General features: G+C 36.7%; 1 protein-coding gene across 1 annotated transcript in view; it reads left to right on the forward strand.

Moving 5' to 3' along the window:
• Positions 1–335: 335 nt before the first annotated feature.
• The window catches only part of GMCL1 (germ cell-less 1, spermatogenesis associated), a 42,499-nt gene continuing 16,691 nt past the window's right edge, over positions 336–26,143 (forward strand). Inside the window, exons 1-9 of the mRNA XM_037527543.1 lie at positions 336–834; positions 6,757–6,880; positions 8,133–8,229; positions 9,264–9,361; positions 11,673–11,785; positions 12,385–12,450; positions 14,411–14,495; positions 15,964–16,054; positions 20,520–20,657. Coding sequence (XP_037383440.1) covers positions 575–834; positions 6,757–6,880; positions 8,133–8,229; positions 9,264–9,361; positions 11,673–11,785; positions 12,385–12,450; positions 14,411–14,495; positions 15,964–16,054; positions 20,520–20,657 — 1,072 coding nt within the window. The 5' untranslated portion in view covers positions 336–574. The remainder of the gene's footprint in view (positions 835–6,756; positions 6,881–8,132; positions 8,230–9,263; positions 9,362–11,672; positions 11,786–12,384; positions 12,451–14,410; positions 14,496–15,963; positions 16,055–20,519; positions 20,658–26,143) is intronic.

Genomic DNA, 26,143 nt, shown 5'->3' on the forward strand with positions numbered 1-26,143 from the left:
CTCCGAGTAAGACCCCAAACACTTCTGACCCTTCCACAGGGCCCTGTAGGCATCTGGAGCTCAAGGAACCTTTGTATAAAGAACGAGCGGGGATTTCCAGTCTTGCCAACACAATGGGTGTGGGCGAAGTAACGCTAAAGACTACACCTGTCCACGCAGCCCAGGAGAGCGTGGGGGCCCAGCCTAAACCCCAACAGGAAACGCCCCGCAGCAGACCCGCAGGCCCCGCCCACTTCCGCCCTGGTCCCGCCCTGCGCAGGCTCCACCCGCCACGCACACACGCCTTTCCCCGCCCTTTCCGGGGGCTCGTCGCACGCGTGCGCCCTCGGGCCGGCGCTTTGTTGCGAAAGCGAGGGGGCGAGGTCCGGAGGCCCCGGTGCGCCGCGCGGCCGGACGCGGCGGGCGGGGCGGAGGATGGAGGCGGTGGCTGCAACGGTTGGGGCTGCGCGTGAGAAGGTGGCCGCGTAGGACCGGGGCTCGGTGGGGGCCGGTGGCGACGAGCGGGCGATGGCGGGAGACCGTCTCCGCTGGGCTCCTTGAGGTACGCTCCCTGAAGCGCCGGGAGCCGTAGCCCATGGGCTCGCTGAGCAGCCGAGTGCTGCGCCACCCCGGACGAGCCCGAACCCAGCAGGAGCCGGGTTCCGGATCGGGGGGCTCGACCCGAAGGCCGGAGACTGGCGGCGACTCGGCGGGCCACGGCTTCTGTTACTGCCCCGGCAGCCGCAAGCGCAAGCGGAGCAGCGGGGCCTTCTGTTACTGTCACCCCGACTCCGAGACAGACGAGGATGAGGAGGACGGGGACGAGCAGCAGCGGCTCCTCAACACCCCTCGGAGGTACGTGGGGGACGCGTCCGCACTGACCCGCCCCTGCACCTGTTGGAGCGCTCGGTTGGCCCGGCCTGAGGCTGTCCCCGCGCCGGGTGCATTTAGGGGATGCGGTGCCCCCTCAACCTTTGAGGAGCCGCCTTGCCCTTGACTGGGTAAAGGTGGGAGCCTGCGGCACACAGCTGGGCGGGCCGTGAGTGCTTCGGGAGAAGCTTGGTGTTCTGAGCTATAAACCACAGACGCTGCCACAAGATGAAACTGAAAAATGCCACGCCAGGGCTTGCGCCTCATTAAACAGAGACGACTGGCTGCTTGGCTTTCTGTATTCCACCTTTGTGTCCTCTGGGTGGGTGGCAGTAGAGTAAGTTGTTTGCATCCGGCTCCTTAAATAGTGCAGACACGTAAATTTAGTCTCAGACTTGGGCACCACTATGGCAGCTCAGTGGAGGGGACGTGATCACACACAGGAATTCTCCTTAACTCTAAAGGTGAAGTTATTTAGTACATTTGTTCCTAACTAGGAAAAAAGGCATGCAAAGTCTCTAGTTCTTAAACGTTCATCGTGGATACGTGTAGGCTTAACCTTTTCTTTGAAGAATGGAAAATGGTATATTTACTGTGTAGGTTACTTTTGTTAGTTGATTTATAAAATTCATCCAGTCTTATGGATGAATGTATTTGTTTCCAAAAATGAACTCCCACTGTCAAATTGTTAAATAACCTTTTTGGAGAGTTAGTGTAGTATAGTTTTAAGAACTCAGATTCTGAATTCTAGTCTGTATTCCGCACTTTAGCCTTATTTTCTCATAAGAAAAATGAAGATACTGATATCTCCATTACATTCAGATCCTTACCACTCCTGACAGACTTGAGAATGCATACAATGCACAGTGCTTGTTGTATACCAACTCAGTAAACACTGTCCCCTTGATGAATTGACCCCTTTATCATTACAAATGTCTGTCTTTATCCTCGATAATATAGCCACTACCAGTTTCTTCTGAGAAGTGTTTAAATGGTATATAGTTTTTCATCCTTTCCCTTTTTACTTTTATCTTTATATTTAAAGTATGTATCTTGTAGACAACATGTACTTGGGTCTTGCTTTTTAAAAACATTGGGGTAAGTCTCTGCCTTTTAGTACTTAGACCATTTATATTTATATTTATATCAATGGTGTAATATCAAATTTTTGAAATACACATGTCAAGAGTACATTTGAAAGAGAAACTACACAGTAATGTAAATAGGGAATTTTTAATATAACCATTATTAACAACTAACCTGGAATTAATTACTAAAGGTAAACTACTGAGGTAAGGAGAGCTCCAAAAACTACATGACTAGAGGATATTGGGGACAAACATTACTTTTAAGACTAAGAACACCCAAGGAAAGAATAAATTTGGAATCGGGCTGCTTTTCCTAAGCTGAGATTCAGGTGTTGGAGGAGGTGTGGCTGTAACCTACTAGATGGTTGTTTCTTACGATGTCGTAGACTGAGGCTGGCTAGCAGGAAACTGCCCATTGGGATTCCAAAAAAATTTGCTTGGAGGCCATCTAGCCCACAAAGCCAAAAATATTTACTGTCTAGACTCCTACAGGAAAAAGTGTGCCCATCCCTGGACACCATGAGTAGACTAAAATGGAAAATCTTTAAAGCAAATTTTTATTAGAAAATGCACATCAGAATTTAGTATGTTGTAAGTCAGTGGAAGATGTTGTACTTATTCAGGGTAGCATGGTGGATGAAGGGGTTAAGAAATAATTACACCTAGAAATTTTTGTGTTCTAACTAATATGCTTTCTAAGGTTGCCTTGTGTGCTCTCCTATCTCAGCCAACTACTCCCTGAAAAGCTTTGACTTTCAGGCTCACCTTCTACCTCATGCATTTTGTCAACTGCTTGTTTTACTTGTACATTGAGAAAACTATTAAAACTCAACTATTCTGCTGCCAGATCTTGAGTGTTTTCATTATAGATTGTCTTTAAAAATTTAAATCTAGTAAGCATTTGTTGTCATAATTATGTAAATATTGTTCACTGCAGAGTTTAACTGTGCTAGGATTAGAAATCATATTGTGGGTGGGGTCAACCCCTTGTTTTTCTCTTGGTAGAAACTTTTCTACACTCAGGTTTAAATGGAATCTTACATTCCATCAGGTGCTTAAATTTGGGCCCTGGTTTTGTGAGTTATCTTTCTGGGACAGTACCTTTTTGTGTTGCCTTTTAATTTTCCTGGAGTTTCTAACTGCCCCCCACCCCTTGACAAAAGATTAACATTCATTATACTTTCACATTTTTCACTTTCCAAATACACTGGCATGGAGTCCTTATCCAAAACTAACTTCCTGGGCTTCCCTGGTGGCCCAAGGGGTTAAGACGCAACCTATGAAGCTGTTCGCAGCCACTGCAGCATGAGTTCGATTCCTGGCCAAGGAGCTACCCACAGGGCGCAGCAGACCTCTCCTGACTGGTCTGCTGCTCCGCTCAGCGGTGTATTTCAGTAGATCTGCCTGTTCTGTTCCCCACTCTGTCTCTGGTGAATCCTCTCACCCCCTGCACCTCTGGCCTGTACCTCAATTCTTGTATGCGTAAATAAATAAATCTTTAAAAAAAAATAAAACTAAGACTTCCCTATTAGGTCCCTCTGTCCTCTTCCAGTCTGGAGCTGCTCCTCTCTGTTTATCTGGAATTTACTTTCATATCTAGGATTGGATCCACTGTTTTCTGTAGGCTTATCTTTTTTTCACTTATTTTCGGGAACTTCATCCTCAAGTGTTTTCCTAAGGAAGAGTGCAAAAGAGGTAATTTGTGCTTACCTAAGTGTAAATTTAGTCTCTTATTTTATTCATCCTTTGAGTGAGTGTGGGACTCTAAACTCAACTTCATTTCTTTAATGATATTAATCTGAGAAATATGATGCTAAATTAATTCTCTTCTTTTTAGGTGACCTTTTTTCCCCACTCTAGAACTTTTGGCATTTTCTCTTTATCCTCTTGGAAATCAACTAGAATGTGCATAAGCATGAGTCTTTTAATGGCTTTAATACTTGGTGGATTACTTGTTTGGAGAACCTTCCATTAATTATTTCCATAATTTCCTGTGTCCTGTTATCTTTGTTGCTTTCATGGATTCCCCTTATTTGGGTTTTGGATTTCTTACATGTGTACTTCTTTTTCCTTTCTAGGTCCTTTTTACTTTATGTACTGGGAAATTTCCTTAACTTTTAAATTCCTGCCCTTTTGATGTTTCATTCCAGCAACCATTCTTTTTTCCTTGTTCAGAGTAATCCTTTATATTAGCATCCATTACAAAAGTAGTAATCTCAGATCTGTAGATGTACTGATTAGAGTGTTTGGGGTTGGTCCTTTTTGTCTTGTTTTTTAAAGTTCTCTTTCCTTTGAATTATTTATTTCCTCTTGGGCTAGTTTTTCTTTCTTTAATAGTCTTTAATACTCCTAATTTTCCTCATATTGCATAATCTTTGGTTGTCTGTTTATATTTAAGACTGAGTAACTGGATGACTACTAATTTGCATATATTAATAGATGGTGCACATATTTTGTTTTCAAACAGAAATCCCCAGACTTTCTTGCTTCACAACACCTTTAGTCTCAATTTTTTTTCATGGCATTTCTGGTCCAAAAAAAAATCTCACAGTTAAGCCCAAACAATATTTGTAGATAACATTATATCTGTAAGATGCTGGTGTGTTTCCTTTGAATTTAAAATATTTCAGATCCCTGGGCCTCGCCTGGTGGTGCAGCAGTTGAGCGCTGGGCTGTGAAGCTGCACGCAGCCTCTGCAGCGCCGGTTTGATCCCCAGCCGCCGAGAGGGTCCCACATGGCGGACAGACCTCTCCTGTCTTGCCCGCTTGCTCCCCTCAGCAGTCTGCCTGTTCTTTTCCCTGCTCTGTCTTTGGTGAATTCTCTCACCCTCCTGGGCTTCTGACTGTACCCAGTGCTTGTATAAATAAATCTTTAAAAAAACAAAAACAAAAAACCTTGCCGAGACAATGACAAGCCTTAAAAATAAATAAATGAATAAATGAATAAATAAAATATTTCAGATCCCTAAGTGTGCTGTGGTGTTTCAGGTGCTTTGGCATATGAATGGTTTGGAAGAGCTAATGGGTTACGGATTCCTCAAATATCAGAATGAGAATTGCTTTGTTTGTTGAACCAACTCCTACACTAAGGCCTTCCTAGTAGATTTATTCTATTTCTTCCTAGAAGCACCTTGGAATCTTTTTACCTGAGTTACCTGTATTCCTATTATCTGTACTCTGCTTCCTCGCATCTCACTTGTACCTTTTGTTTCCCCCCGAAACTCCATCCTTACAATCCCCCCAAGAGGAGTTCTGAAAGGCAGATGGGCTTCAGCTTCCATCCTAGATTTCATAATATATTTTGTGCTATGGCTTTCATTGGTCACAATTGTATTTTCTGACTTACAGATCCAGGCACTTCTCTCATGAGGTGTTAAGCCTGCCATCACCTTTTTGTACTTGTGGGCTTATTCTTTTTTGTGCTTTTGATCTTTTAATGTAATTGGGGAAAAGTGTTAATCAGGCACTGACAACTACATTTTCTCTTTTCTCACAATGTAATATTAATGTCCTCTTTTTACATCTGAGGTACCTGAGCTGCATGGGAAATAGAATTCAAACCCAATTTGTCTTTCCACCACCAAAGCATCTACTGTCTTTACTATCTTTTGGGAAAAAATGTTAAATACACTGGTTCAAGATACCATCTGAAACAATTTACCTCATTTTTAAAAAGATTGAAAATTTTAACTATTAGGAAAACGCTCAGGTTTAGCAGGGAACATAAAAGATATTGATTGATCAGCTTCTGCCTAGGAGTTTTCTTATTTATGGGATCATCTTAAGTAGTGATTATCAAACTTTAAAAATGTAGTTTTTTTCTTTAAATTGAATCTTAAGCATAAATTCAGGATGTTTACAAATATAATACATGATGCTACTCTGGTTGAAATTAGGTGGGATGTCCAGAGTTCACCCCTCAGCTCTACCTGGTGGCCCATAAGACTTCTACATTGACCATAGTTTTGAAAATCTTGGCTCTAGGGTCAAAAACCATTGTGCAATAGTGGAGGGGCCCGGGGGTGACATTCAAACTAGTTTAGGAATAATTTGGTAAATTATCCTTTTAAATATAAATTATTTTTAAAATTGCCTGTGTAGGTGAATATTTTACTTGTTTCTCCATTTTGTAGCTGCATAGCAGTATTGTGATTGTATTGAAAGCCTCCATATTATAAATTTCTTAATAAGGAAATAAGCAAAAATCATTATGCTGAATTATCTTCTTGATGTATTGAGTGGGTAATTCACTTAATTAAAAAATCAAAAGTTGGGCTTCCCCAGTGGCACAGTGGGTTGAGCGCAGTGCTGTGAAGCTGTCCACAGTCTCTGCAGCGCTGGTTCAATGCCTGGCTGGCCGATCAGGGACATATCCACATGGTGCGGCAGACCTCTCCTTTCTCGCCTGCTTGCTCCCCTCAGCAGTGTTTTCGGACCCTCTGCCTGTTCTGCTCCCCGCTCTGTCTCTGGTGAATTCTCTCACACCTCTAGCCTATACCCCAGTTCTTTTATAAATAAATAAATGTTTAAAAAAAAATCAAAAATTGCAAAATGGTGTGCAGTGAAAGGTCTTTCTACATGCTGTCCCAGTGTACCCACTATTTACCCCTCTTGTGAATATAATTTTCCAGAGATAATCACAATTAGATTCTATGTACGTATTCATACATGAGTAAATTTTAATATCCTTTATTATCTATCCTTTTACACTCTGGACAGGTTGGTTCTGTGTAACAGAAATTGAACAAAGGATTATTTTGAGTTACATGCAAAATCATTCTGTTTTATATGTGTGTAACATTTTCATTTCTTTTAACAGGAAAAAATTAAAGAGTACATCCAAATATATTTATCAGACATTATTTTTGAATGGTGAAAATAGTGACATTAAGATTTGTGCTCTAGGAGAAGAGTGGAGCTTACACAAAATATATTTATGTCAAGTAAGTGTTTTATTTTTCAATTTGAGTAAGTAGTCACTTAAAAAAACCTTTAAGTCAAGTTCTTTCTCATTGCATTTCATAATAATCTTTTGCCTGGACAATATCTGTTTAAATCATCTCTCTGCTAAAATGTCCATTTTATTAGAAATATGGCCAGCATTGTTAGTGAAAACTTAGTTCCTTCATTGTTAAACTAGCCTAACAATTCCTTTTTGTCATTACTTCAACAAAGTGCCATCTGTTGACAAAAAGAGAAAGGTTGGGGGGGAGAGGGGAAATGTTTAACATTAAAGTTAAGATTGCTAAATTTGCTTATTTTGTATACCATTGTTTAAATTGGATAAATTCATCTGAAATGTTGTTTTGTAGCTGAGATTGAATATGAATGGGAAGTTTTTAATACTCTTCTTTCTGTTCTGGAAATTGTGGTTAAATTAAAGATAAAACAAAAAAAGTATATAAACTTAAGTCATTTAGCTGATATATTACCTTGATTTCTGTGCTGAAAATATTACCTTCTCCCATCCCATTTTAAAGAGTCATAAGTTTCCTATGAAAGAAAACTGCATTAATGGCTCCCAACATTTTACTCATTTACTCTTTTACCAATCTGTGTGCTAAACATTGCTCTAAGCGTTGAAAATAAGAGTAAACAATTCAGTTCTTATTCTGTGGTGCTTATATTTGTCTCTGTTCTTCAAGTAAATAATTACTTTACCAGTAATTACCAGTAAAGCAGTATAAGAGATTTTAGTAAAAACATCTCATTTTTTTCCTCTAACCTTTTAATCCTAAATATTTAAAGATTATTTTAACAAGTTTACTTTGGCTTGACTTAAAATAATATATTGGGGGCAAAATAATATATTGGGGGCCTCCCTGGTGGCACAAGGGGTTAAGATGCAACCTGTGAAGCTATCCGCAGCCATTGTAGCACGAGTTCGATCCCTGGCCAGGGAGCTACTCACATGGCGCAGCAGACCTCTCCTGACTCACCCGCTGCTCCCCTCAGCAGTGTATTTCAGTCAATCTGCCTGTTCTGCTGCCCACTGTGTCTCTGTGAATCCTTTCACCCTCTCTTCACCCCTCCCTGTGCCCCAGTTCTGGTATGTGTAAATAAATAAATCTTTAAAAAAAATAATATATTGGATGAGTTTAATAAATAGTTACTCAGAATTAGAAATGGGAAAATTATTTGAACACAAAGTATTGGATAATTATTGTGGTTTTTGTTTGTGTTTTTTTTTTTAAGTCTGGCTACTTTTCTAGTATGTTCAGTGGTTCTTGGAAAGAATCCAACATGAATATTATTGAACTGGAGATTCCTGATCAGAATATTGATATAGAAGGTAACCACCATAATAGTTATTGTTATGCAAAATGATAAAAACATAACCATTTATTCTTTTAATATAAATATTTTCTAATGTTGTAGACTGGGGAAAAAAATCTCCATTTAACCACTATATATAACTCATAGTTTATCAGTTATCTATCCCCAAACTATTTAGTAAGGTGGACCTTATTAACCTGTTGTTAATAAGGTTGATATCTTCATAACTGTATCTACCTGGGATCTGAAGGTTGTAGGGTGAAAGAAGGAAAAATATAACCATTTCAAAAAATTACTTTTAATTTTTAAAAAGTTAGTAAATAATCTTCATTAATCTGTATGTTTGAAAACCTTTTCTGGAAAGGTAAGGATATGAACCATTAATCAATGTTGTTTTAGAGTTGCAAGGGTTAGATGAGGAATCTAAGGCCCTACGTATTTAGGGACTTATTTTAGGTTTCAGAATAGTTCAGTGAGTCTGTATCAGCCTGTTGTTCTCCTAAATCCTATTCTTGTGTCCCTTTTATTCCCCTCATTGAAAGCCCAAGTGAAAATATCTGTTCACATAAGCAAAGAAAAAAGTTAATATCTATAAAGCAAACCATGTGGAACATACGTGAGTATGGCAATGAAGATAAGGATGGACAGTAGCTGTCAGGACTGAGTGTGAGAGTGGCATGTATAGGAACAGAAGCTACAAACTCCATGCTCCCTGACAGTGAAGCACTTAAGAGAGAGAGCACCAGGGTTAAGATTATTATTGGGTCATTGTACTTGTACTTAATAATTGGTTTACATGGGAGATGGGGGTTCTTTCAAAAACTTTCTCCAAAGGTATCTTAATTCGCACCAGAAATGTCAAGATTTGGTTTTACATTGCTATTAAATTAGCACTATCAATCACTAACCATTACCAGTACTACTTTTATCCTTTTATATACATAACCAGATTTAGATAAAATATCTGTGTGTGTAAAGATAGTGATTGTTATTTTTGTTATACACTTATATAATTGCAATTTCATTGTACATGTGTACTTTTGCTTTAAGCACTGCAGGTTGCCTTTGGGTCACTGTATCGAGATGATGTCTTAATAAAGCCCAGTCGAGTTATTGCCATTTTGGCAGCAGCTTGTATGCTGCAGTTGGTAAGTATACTCATTATTCAAAGAAAGGATCACAGTTGTATCTTTTTTTCCAAGTATTCTCTTCCAAAAACAAAAATAAAACTTAGTTTTTCACAATTAAAAAAATGAAATGTGTAAATATGTCATTTGTATTGTTATTTAAAATGCTTAACCAAAAACTACAATTGAGGGTATCTTTATCTATGTCAACTAATACAAGTTCTTTATAAGTACTTTAGTATGACCCTCATGTGGAAAGAATTTACTTCTCTAAGTCCATTTGCAGATTTCTATTAAGGACTTAATTTGATTCATTAAGCAAATAGTTTATGATTGCTAATTCATTTATTTTCATATATGGGTTAAAAAATATTTAGTGTTTACTATGCAAACTCTTAATTATGTATTTCTAAAATTAATAAATGTATGTTAATTTATTGGTAGAATGATAGATTTGTTTATTCTACTGAAGTATATTGAGCAATGTGCATACAGATCCAAAGGTAAATTTACATAGGCCCCACCCTTAAGGAGTTGGGTAGGAAGGCTGATAGATAGGTTCAAAGGTACAGTAAAACTGTCCAATATTACAGGTATGATAATAAACATCTTTTAGGATTTAGTGGCTACAGAGATAGGAGTGGTCACTTCAACCTGGTGGTGTCAGGAAGGAAGTTATGTTTGAGGTTGAATCTTGAAAACTGAAAATGTTTTTATCTTGCAACATAAGAACAGAGAAGGAAGAACACTTCAGACAGTAAAACAAGACCTAAATGTAGAACAATGGGATATTAGAAATTCTAAGTAGAACATGACTCTAGCATAGAATATGCTAGAAGGGTTGAGAGAGGAGGCAAAGGCCAATTCACAAAAGTTCCTTATACTCTCTAACAAGTGCAATTAAGATTCTTATCAGGAAAGAGACAGTTATGTTTTAGAATACCTCAGGAACAGTGTGAAGGATGTACTGAAGGAACGATGAGGAAAAACCTATTGCAGTAGCCAGGTGAGGGCTTAATTAGCGTAGCAATAAGTATGAAGAAGAAAAATTGGATACCTGAAAAAGATTAAGCAGAGATGATCCGCTGGATTTGGTGACAGACAAGATGTTAAAGAGGAAAAGGGAGGAGTCTAGAATGACTTCCAGGTAAGTTTAAAATGCAAGTCAGGGCCTCCCCGGTGGCGCAGCGGTTGAGCGCTGGGTTGCAAAGCTGCCCGCAGCCTCTGCAGCGCCGGTTTGATCCCTGGCTGCTCCCGGCCACCGGAGGAGGGTCCCACATGGTGCGCAGACCTCTCCTGCCGCCCGCTGCTCCCTTCAGCAGTGTACTTCGGTCCTTCTGCCTGCTCTGCTCCCCACTCTGGCTCTGGTGAATTCTCTCACCCTCCCGCGCTTCTGACTGTACCCAGTGTGTGTATAAATAAATAAATAAATCTTCAATAAATAATAAATCTTTTTTAAAAATAAAATGCAAGTCAGTGTTCTTTTTTGATCTTTTAAAAAAGTTAATTAAGTTTCCTTTTATGTGGCATTTGTATACTGATTTATTTGAAGTATTAATAGCTTGCTAAATATGCTTGGCTGAGGTCATTTGATTTTTAAAATGTTTTGATCCCTTCCATACTTATTTCCAATAAAAAAATCTTTATTTTCTAGCTTTAGTTCTCTTGGTTTTATTCTAATCCACTTTCTGCATAATCTTTATGACTTAACTAACTTAATAATATGCTTGCATGATGACTATATTTCATGAATTTCAGTAAAAAAAAGATCAGTATTCTTTCCATATGTTAAAAAGTTAGTTCATTTGAAATCTATATAAACATTTTAGATTAGCATTTCAGTGTAAATTTAGAACAGTAACATTATGTGTTTTAGGTACATCAGTTAGATATCAATAGCTATTTTAAACTTCAGTAAACTCTTTGTAATGATTCTTATTGCTTATTTGACTAGCCTATCACATGGTCAGCTACCATGTAAAGAGGTCTTAATTTTAAAAGAACAGGCAAAATAAAATGCTGATTAAATGTGCAAAGGGCCCTCACAGAGGAAGAATAGAAAAGCAAGAGAATAGCAATATTCACCTCTACTTTACTGCTTGCTCCCATTTCTCAATTCCAAGTATTTAGTTGAATACTTGCTGGATTTTTTTTCGGTATTTTTACTGGACTTATAAAAAACTTAGGCTTGATACATTTAATGAGTTTTCTTTCTTTTCTTTCTTTCTTCCTTTTTTTTTTTTTTTTAACTTTTTAACATGTAAAAGCACATACTCAGAGCTAATTTTTCCCACGTGAAATGGGCCTTTCCAGTGCTTATTTATATTTACAGGATGGTTTAATACAGCAGTGTGGTGAGACAATGAAGGAAACAATTAATGTGAAAACTGTATGTGGCTATTACACATCAGCAGGGACCTATGGATTAGATTCTGTAAAGAAAAAGTGAGTTATCTTTCTTGTTTTTCCTCCCACTTTCTTCCCACTTTTGGGAATTAGGCTGTTTTGGTTCCTTAAGAGAATGTGTAGCTGTAAGAAAGAAAGGGGAAAAGAAATAGAATAGAGATTTGTTATAAAAAGTTCCTTTTTATATTTGGACTAATTAGTAAATTCCTCAAAAGTGTTGTGTTTGTAAGTGACCATGGGTGGGTTATATCTGCTTATAAAAACTTTGGTCACTATTAAGTTTTTAAAGGAGTAAACTATAATAGACATGATATTGCAACTACTGGCAGTGTTTTTAACTCTTGAGATCTGTAATAACCCATTTTCAGATATAAAGAAGGTCTAGAAGTACGCAAAACTTCATAAACCATGAAACACAAAATTGAATGCAGGTTTTCTTTGTTAGAAATGCTTTTATTAATATAAAAGAAATATTCTCTTAATAATTGCTCACAAAAACAATACTAAATTTTCCATATTTATAAAAATTTGAGCATGTCCTAGCAAGACTAATAATCTGTTTTTATTTTAACTACAAGTCCTACTTAGTAGATCATAAATACATGATAGAATATAATAATTATATATTTTCATTTCAGGTGCCTTGAATGGCTTCTAAACAATTTAATGACTCATCAGAATGTTGAACTTTTTAAAGAACTCAGGTATTTTAATCTTAAATAACTTTATAATTAATCACCTTAAAATACCATTTTTCATTTGCAAAGGTATGCAAGATAATTTGTATAAAACACAGATGCATTAAAGTGAACAGTGAAAGGTGTCTTGACTACAATCATGAGCTGAAGATACTACACAAATTTCATTCTTTGTCCTAAATGATTATCATGTATATATTATATCTTCTGTTGTAGCAAATTTTCATGGAACAATTCATTGCTGCTATAAAACTTGAGAAAAGTTTTAAGTATTACCTCACTTTTTCTTGGCTCTTAGAGAATCTAAAATTTACCTTAAACAATATCTTAACCATTGAGAAAATAAGTTTGAGGAAATTGTTTTAACATTTCTTGCTAAGTCTAATGAAAGTAAATTCACAATTAGTTTGACCTTTTGAATTAAGTCTGCTTCTTCCTCCTTTGCATCCCTACCTCCCTTCTGAAAATACTTCCTGGATGTCCACCATATACAGAGATAATCTGTTAAGGACTCTGTTAAGGACTGTGAAGGATGCCCAGATTATTTTATCATAGTCTTGGCTCATAGGAGCTTATTCGTAACAAAAGGGCTCGTATATCTGTCATGGGTCCGAGAAATGGAGGATGGGAAATAACTTTTAATGATCAGTCAGCTTTATAGCCATTTTTAGATTTGCATTTTCTTGACATAGTACTTCTGAGACAAGGTTACAAATATCTCTAGGAATATATGGCATTCCCACAGAAATGTACAAAACCAAAGCATTGAATATTGTAAGACAAAACCAAAGCATCTCACTGATTGGGGAGAAGGGGGGCAAAGAAGTAAGAAAGAGGTAAACATTTTTATGTTTAAGTACATTATAGAATAGCAAGAACTCAAGTTTCTTTGAATAGCCAAGATTAAATAGAAGAGTAAATAGAAATATTGTTTTTATGGCTAAACCACCTCCTGGATTCCTCTGGCATTTCCTTTCCTCTGCCCTTCAGAGATACTTTGGTAGAAAATTTTGAGAAGCATTATTCTACATAAAAAACATCACTTAATAATGTCAAAGCAGTGCCTCCCCGGTGGCGCAGCAGTTGATCGCTGGGTTGCAAAGCTGCCCGCAGCTTCTGCAGCGCCTGTTCAATCCCCGGCCACCGGGCAAGGGTCCTGCATGGCGCGCAGACCTCTCCTGCCACCCGCTGCTCCCCTCAGCAGTGTACTTCGTCACTCTGCCTGTTCTGCTGTCCGCTCTGGCTCTGGTGAAATTCTCTCACCTTCCTGTGCCTCTGACTGTACCCAGTGCTTGTATAAATAAATAAAAAAATCTTTAAAAAAAAATAATGTTGTCAAAGCATAAGCAAAGTTTTGCACTGTTTGAAAGTCATTTGAAACACTAATATTTTTTTCTCTTAGAATTTCTCATTGGACTTTTTCAAAAGGAAGATGATTCATAGTGGTCATCTTACAAATCCATATGCTCTTCTGACTTTTTATGACTTAAAGGAAAGAAAGATAAAAAAACAAAAAACCTGTGATACCATTTCTACTCTGAATTTAAACTTATACATATTTCTTGATTTTACTCTTTTTAGTAGTAATAAAAACATCTGTTATGACTAAGTGATTCTCTTAGGCCTAGTGGGTGAAGGTGTCTTTTAAAAAAAAAAAAAAACATTGAGTGATGCAGAAAGGCAGCGGAAGACTGACACTTTCTCATAGCACACTAAAAATGTTCTTATTGGGACCTTGCTTTAATTTGTTTCAGTAGCAGAGCAAGTCTCTCTGTTTCCTTATCAGCTCACAAAAAAAAAACCTTTAAAAGTATACTTGTGTTCAGATTATTTTTTTGTCTATAATTCTTTATCTTGGGCAAAAAAGAGTAAGGTAAATTTTAATAAGACAAAGTTTTTGGCTCCACCAGGGTCATTTAACCTATATATGAAAATAAGCTCACTGTTTCTGTTTTATCTTTTCTAGTATAAATGTCATGAAACAGCTCATTGGTTCATCTAACTTATTTGTGATGCAAGTGGAAATGGATGTATATACAGCTCTTAAAAAGGTATTAATAATGTGATATATGTAAGAATGTCACCTCAGCATTGCTTATAATTCTGAAAAACTAGAAAGATCTTGGTGTCCAGTGTTAAAGGAGTGGTTATAAATGGAAGAAAATATTTATTTTAACATGTGAACATGTTAAATCATGAGTGATTTTAGTTTTGTAGTTTATATACTTTTTTATCCTAGAAATACTTTTCTGTTCTTTCCCAGGTATTTCCCCCCAACAATAACATGTTATTTACATAATCAGAAATGTTCAATACAGTTTTCAGAAATGTTTTGAAAGTTAAGCTTCAGTTGAATGAATGGCATTATGGCATTTTCATAATACTTTTTCTATATAATGTTGAAATTCTTTTTTTTTAAGCCTTATTTACACTTCAGGCATTTGTTTCACATCATTCTTTTAAAAGGTTTCAGCAGTTTTAATGTAATTGTATTTCACAACTCTCTACAGAGACAAATTGACTATTACTCTTGTTCTACAAATGTTAAGGCTTAAAGTTCTTAAAGAACTTGAGGCAGAACTTGAGGCAGAACCCAGGTCTTATGAAATCTAGTCCATTGCTTTTACCACTGCATAATTTTGCCTTAAAGCTTTTTGTCTACAGTATGGAGTCTGCATTTGACACAGTTGTGAAATCTGAGAATGAGACACTTTCTAGGTTATATTATGTTTGTATTTATGTTAGAGATGAGAGTGTATTACTGCTTTTCATCAAAGAAGTTTAGTAACTGGGTTATCCAGTCATTAAATGAGAATGGAAAATCCATTTCTATTGAGTCAGTGGTAACATTCATTCTTTTTTCTTGTCATAACTGCATTTATGCCTATAATGATAAATGCTTACATTGTGCCAGAAGACTATTCTTATTGCAAATACTAATTCTCACGTGAAACATATTAATGTCTCTTAAAGTAGACATATTAGCATGCTAGTTTTACATGAAAATTAAAGTTCAGAGACATTAGGTAATTTGCCCAGCTATTTAGTGGTGAAGCCAGGAATTAAAAAATCCTTCATCTTTACACTACTGTGTATACTATCTCAACAGCAACAAGACAAAGAAATTCCATTTCCCTTGCTTAATTTCTTACTATTTTAATCTCACATCTCTCTGTATATAGTAAATTGAGTTAATTGATAATGTCAAATAAATTAAAGTTAATAATGTAATTATATAATCTTAAAACTTTTACCTTTTTAATGCTGTAACTTCAGTGTGTTTGAGACTATAAATATTTTTCAGAAATTCAATTATCACAGAATCATCTAGTTTTTATTATCACATCATGATTAATGCCATGATGAATTTAAAGCTTGTAAACATATCAGATAATAGTTCTACTTCTTTCCATTGGTTGTAAAATGGAACTTTTTTTAATTTATTTTTTAAGGTGGAAGCAGTTTAAAATGCAAAATAATTAAATTATGATGTATATTTTTTCTTAATTTTTAACCTAGTGGATGTTCCTTCAACTTGTGCCTTCTTGGAATGGATCTTTAAAACAGCTTTTGACTGAAACAGATGTCTGGTTTTCAAAAAGGAGAAAAGGTTTGCCTGATTTTCAATGGGAACTTTTTTTAAATTGTAGTTTATTAAAATCAGACCCTGGGCCTCCTGGTGGCACAAGGGGTTAAGTCTCAGCACTGTGAAGCTGTGGGCAGTCACTACAGCATAGTTTGATCCCTGCCCAGGGAGCTGGCCCAGCTGGCACACCAGACCTCTCCTATTTTGCCTGCTGTTCCCCTCAGCAGTGTATTTCAGTTGATCCACCTGTTCTACTCCCTACTCTGTCTCTGGTGAATCCTGTCACCCCCTTTCCCCCCACACCTCTGGCCCACACCCAGCTCTTGTATGCATAAATATATCTTTTTTAAAAAAATTAAATAGAATCAGACCCTGACCTTTTATAGACCTAGAATTTTAAGAGTTGGATAGGAACTTAGTTGTTATCTAATTTACCCCCTCATTTACACTGAGAAAATTGATAAATGCCTTGCCTATTATTAACTGAGTTATTACTGCTTGACCTGACACCGTATTTAGATCCCCCACACTATTGTTTTTTGAAATCACCAGTAAATCTTCACAGTTGCATTTATATTTTATTTGACTACATTGAATTGTCCCTAACAAATTAAACCCTGTCTATCAGGCAACACTTCTTAACATGGGAGATCTATGGACGAGCTTCAGTATGTCACTTATACCCAAAAGTGGGTGCTGAGTTTTATATATATGTGTGTATGTTGCATGTATTTTTAGGGAGGAGAGATTCTGTTACCTTCCACCAGATTCCCAGAGGAGACTGATCTAAAATGTGTTAAGATCAGGGCCTCCCCTGGTGGCTCACCGGTTGAGCACTGGGCTGCGAAGCTGCCCACAGCCTCTGCAGCGCCGGTTGGATCCCCGGCCATGGGCGAGGGTCCCACATGGCACGCAGACCTCACCTGCCATGCCCACTGCTCTCCTCAGCAGTGTATTTCGGTCCTTCTGCCTGTTCTGCTCCCCGCTCTGGCTCTGGTGAATTCTCTCACCCTCCCGTGCTTCTGACTGCACCCAGTGCTTGCATAAATAAATAAATTAAATTAAAAAAAAAATAAAATGTGTTAAGATCAAGTGCCATAAGGTCTTATTTGGACAGAGATGAACTAAAGTATTGATACTTACTTTTTGCTTTGCTAAAACAGATACAGAAAAAAAAATAATGACTTTATATTCCAAGAAGTTGATAAATTATAATCCTTAGTTCATGATTTTCTTAGTTCACATCATTTTTTGTCTATGTATGGCCACCTTTTTTATTTTTAATAATATATTGAACCTCCACAAAATAATCCTCAAGTACTAGAGCATTAATAACTTAGCCTACTCATATACTTCTCTCCTGTTGTTCCTCTCTGACTTTCTCCAACCATTATCTTCAATTTAGTGTTCATTATCTCCGTGATTTAAAAAAAGACAAGTTACAACATTATGTATGTTTGTGTTAACATGGATAAAAAAGTGGTGTGCTGGTAAACCACCTTTATCTAAGAACAATCTTGATTTGTGGCATTTCAAAAATTTCTATGATATAAATTCTCCCAACATGGCTGATTTTAAAATAACCACAGGACATTACTGAATGCAGGTTGGGGAGAAATGCATACCATCAACTCCATTGAGCAAGTATGACCCAGCTCCAGCATACCACTGGACAATATATCATCTTATTTTAGTTAATACTGAACTATTTTATATTGTGGTTTTTTATTATGATTTCCTTAAAAACTAAAGAGATTGAACAGCTCTAAATGTGTTTGTTGGCCATATATTTCCTTTTCTGTGAAATGTCTGTTCTAACTTAATACTATATTTGTCTTAATGATTTATGGACATTCTTGATACATTCTTGATAACCAATCTTTGTCATAAATGTTATGTGTTGCACTTTCAGTTACTTTCCTAAAGGTGTCTTTTGATGAGAAGTTTATAGTTTTAAAATTTAGTACTTTTTGTGCCCTGCTTAAATGGATTTTTGTAGATATAGTGAGATTTCCTAACTTAAATCCAGATAGATTATTTTTCTATCAAGCTCATGAACCAAAATATGTAAAGAACCATACCAATAAACTTTAACTTGATTTAAAATATAGTAAGTTTAAATTACACTTTACAAAGTTATATAGACATTTAAATGACCAACAGATTAATTAAAAAAAAAACATATAGTTTGGTGCTACATTTTGGCGATTAAAGAGGGCTTAGAGAAGTAGAGGAGAGAAATTAAATTTAAAAAATAGTGGGGGAGAGAGAGAAAAACTGAAAGAAATGAGGAGTTTGGAGAAACTATAAAAATAAAAAAGGGCTCAATAGAAACAGTGGACGTTAAATAAATTTTCACATAAACTTATGCTCATTTAAACTCCAGATGGATTAATCACAGCAATCTATCAGGAGAGAAATTCTGTAGCCCAGGTTGCAGAAATTGAATTGGAAAGCTGCAGCTCACTTCTGGTTTTCCCTACTAGCCTCACCATCCCAGCCTAAATAATGTAAAAGTATATAGTTTAAGATAAATTTTCAGGGAGACATTTATTCCACAAAACAAAATATAAATCTAATGCTCAGTTTTCCTACAAGAAAAGTAAAAGTTCATTTTAATTAGTTTTATAAAAATTTATAAAAATGATGAATACTTAGGAAATAGGAGAGAAAAAAATAACTCAGGGTCTCCTCACCCATTATATTTAACTATTTTTCTCAGGTTTTCCTAATTGACTTTCCAGTATATGTAAGTCAGGATTACAAGAAGCAATAGATATTTAGAAATTTTCTACACAGACATAGGAATTAGTTTTGAATTTGGTGCAATTTTGACAGCTACAATCTTTAAAGCATACTTCTTTAACTCCTTGAATTCTTTATTATTTTTTTTAAGATTTATTTATTTATTTATACACGCACCGGGTACAGTCAGAAGCACGGGAGGGTGAGCGAATTCACCAGAGCCAGAGCGGGGAGCAGAACAGGCAGACTGACAAAATACACTGCTGACGGGAGCAGCAGGCGTAGCAGGAGAGGTCTGCGCGCAATGTGGGAACCTCACCCATGGCAGGGGATCAAACCGGCGCTCAACCGCTGCGCCACCAGGGGAGGCCCACTCCTTGAATTCTTTAAAAAAAAGTAAATGAGTCAATCTTTCCTCTGTCTTTAAAGAAATGGCTTCATGAGGTAATTTCTAGGTTTCTAGAAGAAAATCTAGCATTAGATTTTTATAGCTTATTTGTGTGATGGAGCACCTCTAAGACCATAATGGTATTGCTGGTATACATCACAAAAATGGCACATTTAATTCAACACATGAGGTAGAACTAATGCTAGTTACTATAAAAATAAGAAAGACATAAATCCACTGTTAGATGCCCGTTACACAATAAGTGAAGTTAATTATTAGTTTTTTTTTAATGTGTCTACTACTTGTTTGTTTTCTTTGATTCTAGGTAGGCACCAAAAGAATATAAAAAATATGTGAGATAAAAATTTGAAAATTGTGAAAATTATTTTCATTAGCTTAGCTGTCATTTTGCAGTTTTCAGGAAACAAATTCTGTTAGTGGACAACGACTCCTTTTTGATTCACAGAAAACCTGTTTTCCTTGCGAAGTGTGATTTAAGGCATAATAGTCAATAATAGCAACTCTCAACTTTTTTCCCTATTCTCTATAGTAACAGGGCTTAGTAAGTACACTCCCATAGGTAGACCTTCTTCAATAGAAAATAAGCTAGGAATATCTACAAGACCCTCTTTAATAGCATTAACTCTAGGCCTTTCCGTCCCACTCCTGAAGGCACATTAGAATGCAACTGAAAGTAGCTATTTTTAGAAATTACCTTAAAATCTCACTAAAAGACAAAAATTCATATTCTTCATAAACTTGAATTCCTTTAATAATAAATATTACCCAGGTATCGCAAATCTATGACTATAATGTCTTTGTATCTTATTTTGTATTTTAATAGATAATTACTTAGTGTTCATTACATGTAGCTAAAACATAAATTAGAAGAATCCCAAGAAATGTTCATGCCCTTTGTATTTTTGTAAGGACCCTTGAGGAAAGCATATGGGCTCTAGAGTTTTGCTGGAGTGTTCAGTCCTTGGACGAAGGAATACCCATAACTCTACCTGCAATTCTTTAGCCTTCCTTTCCCATCTTGCTACACTGTAAGCTCCTAATCCCAGAAAGGTATATGGCTGAATTCCCAACCCACAGGTGTATTTAGGAACAAAGTTAATTTCCTGGGGGATATTTTTCTAAATCATCCCAAGTTTTTATCCACACACCTGAGGTATATAAAATCCTTGGAAACTTTGAAACTAGCTAAGTTATATCCTAATGGGGGTGTATATGTGTGTGTGTGTGTGTGTGTGTGTGTCTGTCTGTCTGTCCATGCACATGAAAACATTTAAGAATAAAATAAATTAGCAGATTCAAAAAAAATGACTAATTTAAATTTTTAATTTTTAATAGATTTTGAAGGTGTGACCTTTCTTGAAACTGAGCAAGGAAAACCGTTTATGTCAGTATTCAGACACTTAAGGTTACAGTATATTATCAGTGATTTGGCCTCTGCAAGGATTATTGAACAAGATTCTCTAGTTCCTTCAGGTAAGAGAACATGGTTAAATTATGATATTAAGTTGTACGTCTTTCATTATAATAGTAATTGATACATATATATCATAGAAAAGAATAATGAAGAAAATAGAAGTTATCCTTAATCCCAATAAGATATACATATTTTATTTTTTTATTTTTTTTAAAGATTTATTATTTTTTTTAAACATTTATTTATTGATTGATTGATACATACATATAAGCACTGGGTACAGTCAGAAGCGCGGGAGGGCGAGAGAATTCACCAGAGCCAGAGCGGGGAGCAGAGCAGGCAGAAGGACCGAAGTACACTGCTGAGGGGAGCAGCGGGCGGCAGGAGAGGTCTGCGCGCCATGTGGGACCCTCCTCCGGTGGCCAGGGAGCAGCCGGGAATCGAACCGGTGCTGCAGAGGCTGAGGGCAGTTTCGCAACCCAGCGCTCAACCGCTGCGCCACTGGGGAGGCCCAAAGGTTTATTTATTTTATACAAGATCTGGGGTACAGGCCAGATGCGCGGGAGGGTTGAGAGGATTCACCAGAGACAGAGCGGGGAACAGACCAGGCAGACGGACGAAATACACTGCTGAGGGGAGCAGCGGGCGAGACAGGGGAGGTCTGCTGCGCCATGTGGGATTCTCGCCGGCCGGCGGGATCGAACCCACGCTGCAGAGGCTGCAGACAGCTTCACAGTGCGGCACTCGACCGCCTGCGCCGCCAGGGAGGCCCCTAGATATAAATATTTTATACCATTGCTAGTACCTGGTGTATATAGCACATACTAAAACTATTATAGAACTGTTACACTGTCAGAAATATCATCTTCACAGAAACCCTTACCCTTTCATTGGTGTAATAATAGATGCCAACACCAATTACATATTCTAATCATACTTCCTTTTAAGGTGCTTTAGAAATGGATTTTGAAGTAGGTTAAAAAAAGTTATTTCTAAAGTAGTTTAGGTGTGTCTGTGATGCAAGTCGACAAGCTTTATATTTTTGGAATACAAGATGGTACAAGTATTTCTAGTCTGAGATATTTATTCAGTATAAGATTAGAAAGAATTTAGAGTCTTATGTTTCTGACCAGATTTCAGCCTTTTTTCTTCTGACTTAAAGTTGCAGCATAGGACTTTTTTCTCTTTTTCCTTCCCCCACATTCACTTTAGAATGCTGCATCTTATACATCTAAATGGATATATAGGTTTTCCTACATATCCAAATAAAAGTTACAGTTATATAAGCACAATATAAATTAATATTACATCCCATGCTGTTAGGGAGGGGCAAAAGGTGACCACATAGCTTATTGTTATCAAGGCAGATTGGTATATGCTGTCAATAGCAGTATATCCTGGATTTGAAACAAAAATAAATTTACTTTGCTAAAATTCATTTCTCCTTTTTCAGAAATACTTCCAAACATGTTAAGATTATTCAAAGTTTTATATTCAGCAATCTGGGGAGTTTTCTTACATCTGCTTTGATCATCTTTAGATCAAGAATCTTAGAAATGTATTCCAAGTTAAATTAGGACTTTGTATAGAAGCATTGCATTTTAGGATTCAGCTGTGTCAGTCACAGTTAAACTCCATTATTCAGTGGAATTTGATTTATCATAGGCCAGGTCATTAAATCTGTTTTATTCCATACTCTCATTGTCATATGTCCCTCTCTCCTTGATAACTCTTACATCTTAGTGCTATTTCTCCGAAAACCTTTCTATTGAGTGCTCTGAAACCAATCTCTCATATCTTCCTTCTGTTTCCTCCATTTATTTAGCTCCTCAGAAGATACTCTCTTCCCTCTGTAGAGGACATTGTCTTTTAATACACTCTACCAATATGCAGCTAAGAAGCCAGATAGTTGTGGGCCTAGCTCTCAATACCCTTTCCAAACTATTAGTGCATATGATTTGAACTCACCCTCTGGCCTTTTTTTCATGATCCCCAGATCATTCCTCCACATTCATTTAATACTTGGACACCTGGTTTACCATCTGTCTCTCCACCTCTGTCCAGTCACATAATATATTGACATGATTAATATATTAATTTATATTGTGATTTAAGTACAATATAAATTAACATTACATCCCATGCTGTTAGGGAGGGGCAATACCTTAGCTTTAATACCCTAGCTTTCTAGGGTAATTAGGGTAATACCCTTTCTAGGGTAATACCCTAGAAATACCCTAGCTTTCTAGTAATTTGACCTCAACTCTAGTTACATTTGTTTGCTAAACATTAGGCATTTGCCATCCATGGAAACACCATGAACCTTGTAATCCAGAAGTTTTCAGGATCAGAAATCCAGTCATTTTCAGGCTACTCATAACCTTCTAGGTGTTCATCATCTCATTACTTTTTACATTGTTGTTTGATTTCAAATCCATTTAAGTCCTCCATTTTCTGCCAGTCTTTCAAACCACTCTTGCCTTTTTTGGGCCTGCATTTCATAATAGATTATATAAGCCATTCTCTTACCCCTTCAACTCTGTCTTTTTACGTGGCAAAATCCTAAAACTAAATTAAATTCTTTTTTGCTATACCTTCTGCTCTGTGATCAGTACTGCAGTGAAGTATCCTACAACTCTGTTTTGGTGCCACTGCACATTCACATTTCAATGCTCAGCCTGGATCTTGGGACTCTGTACTATTTAAGTTTGGTCATTCCTCTTTTTCACTCACTTAAGTAATTATGACAAACCTCTGCCATTCTGTTCCAGTTTCCTATCCAATCATCTCACTGTCAATACAGGAATTATTCTTTTTTTTATATAAATCCGAGGTAACCAGGGAATAATTTATTCCAATTCCTAATCTGCCTCTCCTGTCCCAGAGGTTAAGGTGGTCTCTTTGCCTGTTCAAACCAACCTTCTACTGTGTTCTTCATCTTGTCACTTTGTTCTGGAATTTTCTTTTATCATTTCAGCTGTATCTTCAGCCTTTTCCCCACCTAGTCTCCCTCAGCCTATTAATATGGTCAAATTCTTTTATTAAAAAGAGATTTTTTTTTAAACCCCCACAGCAACTATTTTCTCCCCTGTAAAGCACTTTCTTCAGAGTAGTCTACAGATACCTTCTCTTTAGCTTTTCACCATTTCTCACATTGTCTTTGCTCACACTACTTTACTGAAATTTCAGTAAAATTTTGGATTGCCCTATTTGTAAAATCTAGTGGCCTTGTTTTCATCTTATTTTAACTGTGCTACTTTAGTGTAGAAATACTCTTCTCATTCTTTTCTTCTCTCTCTCTGATTGATCCTTCTCTATTTATTTTATACATTGCTCTTACTCTGCCCACATCTTAACTTCCTGAAAGTGCCCTTGACACATTGATCTTTTCATTCTGTGTGGTGTTCCAGAGTGATTGCTTTCATACACATGATTTATTAAGATTCCAGCTTGACCTTTTCCCTGAGTTTCATTCTTGGATATTCATCTAATGACTAGTTCAGTTCATCTGTTCAAAATGGTACTTAATTTTCCCCTGCAGCTGTATTGCCATCCCACCTTTTTTCTTTCTCTGATCCCTGTTTCAGGCATCAACATCATTAGTAAAAAAGGCAAAACACTAAAAGTGATCCTTACACTGCTTCTAAACTCTTCTTTCAATGTCCATTCACCAAGTTTTATAGATTTTCCAAAGATAATTCTCAAAAATCATCTCCTTCTCTTACCTACTACCACTCCCTTATTTAAGACTTTTTCTTCTCTTACTCATGACTCTAGTGAAGAATGTATCTGTGTCCTTGTTGGACTATGAGCTATGTTTTCATCTGTTTTACCTACAGTCCATAACATAGTATATAACAAGTAGTAGGCACTCAGTTTGAGTGAACTAAAATTGTTTTCTAAAGCATATTAACTTACATATGGCCTAATAGTGCATTTACTTTACCAAATAAGTTTGAGTTCTTGTTCCTAATACAATAACTTTCAAAGTGAGGGGAAAAGTATCTCAATATATGTAGAATCTTCAGTGTCTCAGGATGTATGCCAAATTGTGCATTTAATGTCTATTATATAATAAAATCTTTGATGTTTATCAAGGCAATTGCTTCCATTTCTAGATAACATGTAACTATTCTATCAAGTAGTGAGAAGCAGAGCTCAAGTACAATCCCAAGTCTTTCTTGTTGCCCATATTGTTTTCACTAAACCTGACTGATTACTTAAAAGTATTATATGTTTGATATCTTCAAGTTTGTTTAGGGAATTTTAAAAACATGAACAATAACTTTGAATCACTAATCTTTTGAGCATACTTAATTGGTATTTGATAACAAATTAATATATTGTCCCTTATTTTGCATTACGGGCAAAAAAATGGATATTCTTACAACTTTTTTTAAATCAGGTATTACTGTTGGAATGATGAAATATCTAATATTTCTGTAAGTTGAAGTGAGATAATTTTAAAGGAGTATGAGTTTTATGAAAGTAAGTCACTTAAAATAAAAAGGTATGTAGTGCATGTAATTTTATTTAGAAAATAGCTTTGAATTACTCAGTGCAGAAAATTTGTTGTCTTTTGGAACTAGATTTTTAGATTATTATACCTGAGTACCTTTGAGCCAAACTTCTCTATAATTTTATATTAATTTAGATTTTTAAGTTATTATACCTGAGTACCTTTGAGCCAAACTTCTCTATAATTTTATATTAATTTATACATAGGGTCTTTTCTTATTTATCCATATAAGAATTTTTTTATTATATAAGCTTTCTGTCCTTCATCTTCATGACCTACCTTTGACTTAGGTGTTTAATATACAGTTAACCTTTTAAGCTGTCTTTACATGTAAGCTTTGCTTGTTGTAAATAAGTTTTTGTGTGTGTACCTGATAATACAGTTTTCTTTCACTTAATACTAGGCAAACCAAAAAATACCATTTTTTTAATTTGTAAATATAAAACATTAAATTTTCAAGCAGTACATTTTTTTAAAGATATATATATATATATACAAGCACTGGGTACAGTCAGAAGCGCGGGAGGGTGAGAGAATTCACCAGAGCCAGAGCGGGGAGCAGAGCAGGCAGAAGGACCGAAGTACACTGCTGAGGGGAGCAGCAGGCATCAGGAGAGGTCTGCGCACCATGTGGGACCCGCCTCCAGTGGCCAGGGAGCAGCCGGGGATCAAACCGGCGCTGCAAAGGCTGTGGGCAGCTTCACAACCCAGCGCTCTACCGCTGCGCCACCAGGGAGGCCCTCAAGCAGTACATTTTTGAAGGCTCCCTTCCTCGTACCCTTTCTGTAAGATTAAAAAAAAATAATCTAAATATATTCATTCTAACTTAGAAAGTTTATTTGTATTAGAAAAACACTATGTTTATATTCAAAACTGCTGTAGACTAGACCTGTAGCTGCTAATTCATGGCTCTGTCAGACTACCTTTATATGTGCCCATTTTGAATTTTTATTTTGGACTTTGATCAACTTTAAAATAAGTACTTAAGGGCCTCCCTAGTGGCGCAGGCAGTTGAGCACAGCGCTG

This window comes from Talpa occidentalis, unplaced genomic scaffold (genome assembly GCF_014898055.3).
Source record: "Talpa occidentalis isolate TD23 unplaced genomic scaffold, MPIMG_talOcc4v2.1 talOcc4.5, whole genome shotgun sequence".
NCBI classification, from domain to species: domain Eukaryota; kingdom Metazoa; phylum Chordata; class Mammalia; order Eulipotyphla; family Talpidae; genus Talpa; species Talpa occidentalis.